The sequence below is a fragment of the Pantherophis guttatus genome, chromosome 2 (genome assembly GCF_059756535.1).
Source record: "Pantherophis guttatus breed Tessera chromosome 2, ASM5975653v1, whole genome shotgun sequence".
NCBI lineage: Eukaryota > Metazoa > Chordata > Lepidosauria > Squamata > Colubridae > Pantherophis > Pantherophis guttatus.
The window spans coordinates 116,582,690-116,590,540 of NC_142064.1; the positions used below are offsets into that span (position 1 = coordinate 116,582,690).

General features: G+C 42.6%; 1 protein-coding gene across 2 annotated transcripts in view; it reads right to left on the bottom strand.

Annotated features, from left to right (window-relative positions):
- Positions 1-3,060, bottom strand: part of ICAM5 (intercellular adhesion molecule 5) — a 32,960-nt gene extending 29,900 nt beyond the window's left edge. For both annotated transcript variants that reach the window (XM_034434319.3, XM_034434321.3), the window contains exon 1: positions 2,667-3,060. In XM_034434319.3, coding sequence (XP_034290210.2) covers positions 2,667-2,733 — 67 coding nt within the window. In that variant the 5' untranslated portion in view covers positions 2,734-3,060. The remainder of the gene's footprint in view (positions 1-2,666) is intronic.
- Positions 3,061-7,851: the final 4,791 nt, after the last annotated feature.

Below are 7,851 nucleotides of genomic sequence, written 5' to 3' on the forward strand. Positions count from 1 at the left end.
GATCATAGTTCAAGGACACATGATCAAGAAAGAGAAAAGAGGACTTAGAATAGAGGAATCAGCAATATTCTGAGCCACTCTCCAATTGTCCAATTGCTCCCATGGAGGGCATTTTATTCTGCAGTTTTCCCAAAGCCCATTTTCAAGTGCCACCTTTCTTTGTTGGCTTCTTCTTCCTTGGGAAGTTCTGGGTGAGAGTTATCCTGCTGGCAAACAGACTGGTGGGAAGTCTTAGTCCTGAATCCCTTTTCCATATTTCTTTTCTAATATTCCCTTGAGTTGGAAAGAACATCTTCTGGATTTGGTGGAGGGAAAAATCAAAGAATCTATGGGTGAAACACGATGATCAGATTCTAAGGGACAACTTTTCAGCCCTCTGAAATAGATTAATAATATTGGAAGGGCCCTCAGCATTTCTGCGGTCCAACCTCCAACATGCAGATATCTGTCTGTCTGTCTGTCTGTCTGTCTGTCTGTCTGTCTGTCTATCTATCTATCTATCTATCTATCTATCTATCTATCTATCATCTCTCTCTCTCCCCACCCTCCCTCCCTCCCTCCCTCCCTCTCTCTCTCCTGCCCATCTTACCATAGGGTAACTCTGGACAACTTACAGTTACATCTAAGCTAAAATTTAAAAAGTTAAAATCAAACTTTAAAACCAAAGACACATGGGGAAGGTGGGGGCAGAATGGGGGGAGGTGGGATCTTTTATTATTCAATCAACCACCTCCATTGCGCTGTTCCCCCACTGGGGCCCCAAGCCTTCTGGCAAAGCCACATCTTTAGGCCCTTACGAAAAAAGAGGAGAGTTGGGGCCAACCTCACATCGGGAAGTGGGAGAAAGATGTTCCAGAGGGCAGGAGCAACAGCAGAGAAGGCCTTAATCCCTAAGAGGTTGCCATAAGCCTTCAATATTTGAAGGTATACCATCCTTGCATGGGTGTATGCTTAGTAGTTTGGGGCACATTGTGGCCTCAGAAGCTCTACCCTTTTGTGCATATGCAATGTTATAACATACATAGAAAAGGGGCGTGTGTTGTGACACCATGATGTTCTGATGCTGCTTTCATCATTCTGTGTCTAGCCATCCACTCTTGCACCCAAAGCACCCAATTTCTATTGAGATCCTCAAGCGTTCTGTTGAATTCACTCTATTTAATCTAACTATGGATAGCACAAAATTTTTGACCTGCGCTGTCTGGCCAGTTCACCCTTGCAGAAGATTGAAGAGAGTGGTAGAAGAATTTTGACTGGTCAGAAAAAGATGGGCAAGGATGAAGAATGAAAGCAAAAAGATGGATTCCTGCTCCAAGATGCTTACATTTTTTTTAATGCTGAGGAGTGTCATGATCAGAAAACAAATTGAGGCAATGGGGGACTGGAAAAAGAAATATTTCAGCTATATTTTCAGAAGCAAATAACAATTAGAGAAGTGTTTTTCACACTTGGCAACTTTAAGATGTGTGGACTTCAATTCCCAGAGCTCCAGTGTAAATGGGCATGCATTTCAGTTGTTCACAAGAGAACTGGGCTTTTTTTTGTTCAATATTTTTGCATGAATTTCCAATCTCCAATTTTTCTCCAGCCTGAATGACAAGCTGCTACCTCTTAGCACCCTTCACTTTGAACCTAGGTTTACTTATTTGTGTAAATGAAAAATGAAAGAGATTGAGAAATTTATTTCTAAACATCTCAACAGGTAAGAGATCAGAATAAGGTAATGATATTGACTGGAACATTAGGAAAATCTTTCTAATGGTAATAGAAAGGATGGGCTCCCTTTTGCTGCATGTCTAAGCACATGTTGGCGATGCTAGACTTTGTATCTCTGCACTGAGCATGGGGTTAGATCTGATGGCCTCAATCAACCATGTGCAAGCTGGGATCCTGAAGTATCACAATAAGTTCCACTTCCACTCACACCTCTGTCAGATGAGCAAGAAAGATTTAGTGATCCACATAATCTCTAGATCTAATATGTCTTGTTTTGTTAATCATATGATGTTCTTAGACTAGAGGACCTCTATTCTTGGGGCCATAAAGAATTATTTCAACAGCCCCCATCCTTTTAACCCACATCCTAAGCAGAGAAAGAGTCTGGAAAAGAATTCAAAGTGAAAGATATCCCAGCCCAATCCAAAACTCAAACCATCTGTTCTCTTTTAATAACGCACATACTATTTCCTCATGGCTGCAACAGAAATCATCATCATCATCATCATCATCATCATCATCATCATCACCATCATCATCATCATCCAAAGAACAAGTCTTATTCCCCTTCTTAACCGCAAGTGAATGAATTTGAGTGTAGAATGGAGAACCAGGAGCCAGTAAGAGATTTTTATGGAAAAAACAGCATGTGTAGAAAGCAGCAAAGATCTAAGCAGAGATTTCTATATAGCCCAGGGGAGGAGAGGGGCAGGGGGGAGAGTCATAAAGAGAGACAAATGGAAACCCTCTTTTTTTGAGAGCGGGGGGACTTCTCACACATCTTAGGCAAACCCACTCAGCTGCATCCGATCCCATTTGTGACAAGGAAACACAAAGCCTCTTCCCTTTGCTTTTCTCAGCCGTCAGTGAGAAGCCTTCGGCATAGTTTGGGCAGTGGAGAGCATCTCGGGGTGGGGGTGGGAGAGAAGGGTGGACCGCTGGTCACTTACCCACGGGCATCAGCACTGGAAGCAGGAAGCAGCAGGGAAGGAAATGCGAGAGCCACTGGAGCTTCATGGCCGAAAGCAAAGCTGAGCTAGAGAGAGTAAGAAAGGAGGCAAAACCAGAGAAAGAATAGCTGGCAAGCGGAGGGGAGGAGAAAGGGGGATCTTGATTGGTTTAGCGTTGGCAACTTGGTATCTAAGGAACAGGAAGATGCAGAGGTGGCTAAAAAGCTCGGTGGCAGCAGGAGACCAACTGTTTTCAGGGGCACAAGCTGTGCATTTTAATTCCCACCTCCTACTATTCAGAAGGAAAACTCTCGCCCCTGTAGAATCAGCAGAATGGTCCAGCCATTCCTGCATCCCTTTCCATTTGTGGGAGTGATGGATGCTTCAGAGCAGAATCCTTGCCAAGCCTTGTTGTTTTGAGGGGCAAATTGAAAGGTTGCTTTGATGACGCTGTGCTTGGCATAGCCCAAATAGAGTTCTCTTGAGCATGCAACATAAACCTGCTTCCATTTTAGCAGCCTTTTAGACATGGGCTGTATTGCTTTATTGTTCTGGAATCAAGTTACTGGTTTGTAGAAATGTATTTTAGTTCCAGAGTGGGTGACTATAAACTTAAAATGGAAGGACTCTGATCAACCTTCCAGTACTTCTATCTCTTTGATGCCAGTTATCAGAACTGTGATTCCCTTGGGGCAGAATCCTATCTTTTACACTTATTGTATGCTATCAAATTCAGCATGAATTAACAGTGCTTTCTAACTAAAATGTGTAGTCTATATCAAATTAAGCTCAATTTCAGGTGACTACATGAACACTTCCTTATAGTTTTTTGGAAAGTCCCACAGAAGTAGTTGACTCTTGCCTTCTTCAATTTTACTTCCTAATCTAATTTGCAGTTTTAAGGTTTTAGGTGGTCTCCCTTCCCCTTTAATCAGATCTGATCACCCTTTCCTTTTCAAAAGTAAACTTGCTGCTGACCTGTTCTGTGACACTTTCAAATATTCTCAGCAGCCTGTAGCATTATCACATCAATACAAAAGTCCACTTGACAGCAGGATTTAACCTGAAAAGGTAAATGCTTGACCCAGACAGCTTATTACCATCTACATTACCAACCAATGGAACAGAAGTTGCCTTCAGAAGTTGTGGGAGCTTCATCACTGGAAGCTTTCAAGAAGAGACTGGACTGCCTGTCAGAAATAGTGTATGGTCTCCTGCTTGGGTGGGGGGGTTAGACTAGATCAGTGATGACTAACCTTTTTGTCATTGCGTGCCAACAAAATAATGCAATGCGTGCACGAGCCCCTGCACGCTCCCCCGTGCATGAGCACATGGCCCCCCATGTGCGCCCCGCCCCCACATATGCGTGTGACCACATGCATGCCCCCCACTCCCCACATGTGTGCGCCTTCCCCGCACATGCATGCATGACCCCCCACCCCCCATGCATGCATGCACATCTCCCACATGCATCCCGCTCCCGGGCATGCATGGCAAAGACCAGAAAACCAGCTGGCCCGGGGGAGGTGCATGCGCCTGCGTGGTGAAGCTGAGCTGGGGCAATGGCTCCCGTGCCCACAGAGAGGGCTCTGCGTGCCACCTGTGGCACACGTGGTTCGCCATCACGGGACTAGATGATCTACAAGGTCCCTTCCAACTCTGTTAATCTGTTAAATAACATTTTATCTGTAGGGGCAGTGAGTAAAAGCAGACGGGAGATAGGAAGTGAGTATAGTAATCCCTTGTGTTGATGTTGGTCCCACAGAGTCATCACAGAGACAAGACCTCTGACAACATTGCCTTCCACGTAAGGGGCATTCAGGGGTCCAATGGGGTAGATGCTAGTTTCTTCAACTTCTTTACCAGTTTTAAAGAAATTCATCACAACTTCTAGGCTATTGTTTTTATTTTAATATATACTCCATTTTCTTACCACAAATTTTCTTTTTTTAAAAATTTGATTTATATGCCGCCCTTCTCTGGAGACTCAGGGCGGCTTACAGTGCGTTAAGCAATAGCCTTCATACTTTTGTATATTTTATACAAAGTCAGTTTATTGCCCCCACAAATTGGGTCCTCGTTTTACCTACTTAGAAAGGATGGAAGGCTGAGTCAACCTTGAGCCTGGCGAGATTCGAACTTACTTTAATTGCAGACAGCTGGTGTTAAATTACAGTGCCTTGTCTGCAGAGCTATCCAGGCTCCTTATTGCCTTTTTGCACAATTTTCCATTTTCTTTGGCATATCCTGATTCAAAAATGTAAAGATGTCTTTATGTGATCCTTTATCACATAAAATCTGAAAAAAAGGCAGATTTTCTGCCTTTTAAAGCAGGCCTGGTAACCAGTTTTCCCTTGTGGATGTTTTATTGTTCTAAAATAGGAAAGAACTACCCACAGATCATGGGCCATTTTTCTTTTTCATGTTTAACATTTGTATTAGGTTATAAGGTAAAATACAAAAATAAATAGGAAGACACAGTGGGGGGAAAGGGGGAGAGAAAATGAGGAGAAACTGGGGAAAAGAAAAAAAGAAACGTTGACATCCAACTCCCTCTGTTGCAGTAAAAAAAAGCATTAACATGAAACCACAACTTATTGTTTTCCCATAATAATATAAACTAGCCATTTCTATAAAAAGATATCAATCTAATCGGTAAAACCCAAAATCAGAGTTTTATTTTTTCCCCACTTCAAGCACAAAGTTAAGATGTTTCCATGTGGAAACAAAGGTACTTATATTCTTTCCTTTAAACAAAATGGTCAATTTAGCCATTTCTGCCAACTCCATCAGCTTCTGTAGCCATTCGTCCATGGTGGGAATTGAAGTGTCCTTCCATTTTTGTGAGTATAATAGTCTTGCTGCTGTTAACATATATAATAACAAAGTTCCACATTTTTTCTCCAAGTCTTTTTCCATTAAACCCAAAAGAAAAGTTTCTGGTTTCGCATTTATATTTGTTTTAAGAATTTTCTATATTATAATATGAATATTACTCTAAAATTTCTTAGCTTTATTACATATCAACCATAAATGATAAAAAGTTCCTTCTTTGCTTTTACATTTCTAACATTCATTTGAAATACCTTTATATATTCTGTATAATTTACCCAGTGTTGAATTCCAACGATACATCATCTTATAAAAATTTTCTTTTAAATTATAGTTTAGTGTAAATTTTAAACCTTTCATCCACACATTTTCCCATTGTTCCTGGGCCATTTTTCTAAAGCCCATGAAGATACTTAAACTCAGCAGTGCAATTTTTTTTCATTTTGATCAAAATAAGAATGCAAGTAGGTGTGTTATAAACCTCCACTAGGTGAGTGGGCTAGGGGAATACTGTAAAGACCAGGAAAAAGAGCTGAAGAATCTTATGTGGGAAATGCTGGGCTGGTCCTCCAACAGCAAAAAAGGAGGGGGGAATCTGTGTTGACATAAGTTCCACAACATATGGTCCATCCCCCTCTTTAGGTGTGAAGGCAAAGGGACATATTGGACTTCACTGTTTGAGACGGAGCTTGCTCAAGGTGGGATGAGATGCTTTGCCAACTCCTGGAGTGGATTCCTTGGCAAGCCATTTCAGAGGAAAGATGTTTCAAAATCAGATTGGAGTTGTCTGGGGACAGTAAATCTCTTGCAGTGAGCTGCTACCACAGGACCTATAAAGAAAGCAGCTAACTATCTCAGCTAGATTGACCCAATTCCAGGGGTGAAATGCTCCCGGTTCGGACCGCATCGCCCAATCTGGTAGGGATGGAGGCGGGTGGTTCGGAGAACCGGTAGCAAAAATCCCTGCCCACCCCCCATGCCCAGCTGAGCCGCGCGATCATCATTTTTCTTTTAAATGCCTCTGACAATCCCAGCTGAGTTGTCTGATCGGCAAACCCTCTGACCATCAGGCAACTCAGCTGGGATCGTCAGAGCCTTTTGAAAGCATTTTTTTACAACCTCTTCCCTGAAGAGGTTGTAGAAAAAATGGTTTTAAAAGTAAAAAAAAAAGAAATTGGTCACGCCCACCCAGTCACATTATCCCCCCCCACCAAGCCACGCCCACAGAACCGGTAGTAACAAATTTTAGATTTCACCACTGCCCAATTCCCTAACATTGCTGGCCCCCAAGATTTTCTCCTGAGTGGACAAGCCAACACATGTGCAGTGATGTTCTGATTAGAGAAAAATAACTTCAAGGAGAGCTCCAGGCAACTGCCTTGCAGACAGGAGAGGTGGGGGAGGCAGTTATAATAATAGCTGGGGATCTGTGGGTGGGTGAAGCATGACATGGCTGGCTCCAGATGGGTCTATATCAAATCAGTTTTGGACTATGCAGCAAGTACAGCTTTGCGGATTTTATTGGCATTGAAGCCCAAAAGCCTAGTCAATCTATATACTCAGGGTATTTTGACGTAAGTCCTTAAGGCCATTAAGGACTTAAGGCTATATAAAAGCCGTATTAATGTTTTTGCTATTTTGCTATTGGCGTTCTTTTCATATTTTGCAATGGCCGGCATTTAGTCATGGGATCCTGAACCCCTAGCCAACCCCACCCTCACTCCCAGCAGAACAGTTGCTGTTCTACCTGTTGCAGTTTTCCTTCCTTCCTTCCTTCCTTCCTTCCTTCCTTCCTTCCTTCCTTCCTTCCTTTCCTTCCTCTCTCTCTCCTTCCCTCCCCTTCCTTCCTTCCTTCCCTTCTCTCCTCTGAGAGTGTATGTTTGTTTTCCTTATGTTTTTAATCTACAGATCAAGACTGGAAACCTGGAATTTGCAACAATTGGAACAAATTTCTGAATTCATCTGAATGTAACTGGGTCCATTCATGCACCCCTGTTTCACAATCTTGTTTCACTGACTTCCACAGCTCTTTCTTCAGTATGAGAATGTGTGGGATTGTCCTGGAAAAGGACTTGCTGGCAACATCCTTCCCAAAGAGTCATGGAAACCTTAAAATGACACACCAGTTAACAGATGGGAAGTGCATTATCTACATCAAGAACAGAAGAGAAGGAATAAGTGCCCGAGTCTATAGACACAACTAATGCAAAGTAAATTATTCCCTTAACAGAGTTGGAAGGGACCTTGGAGGTCTTCTAGTGCAACCCCAAGCTCAAGCAGGAGATACTATACTATTTCAGACAAGTGATCGTCCAAACTCTTCTAAAGAACCTCCAGTGAAGGAGCCCCACAA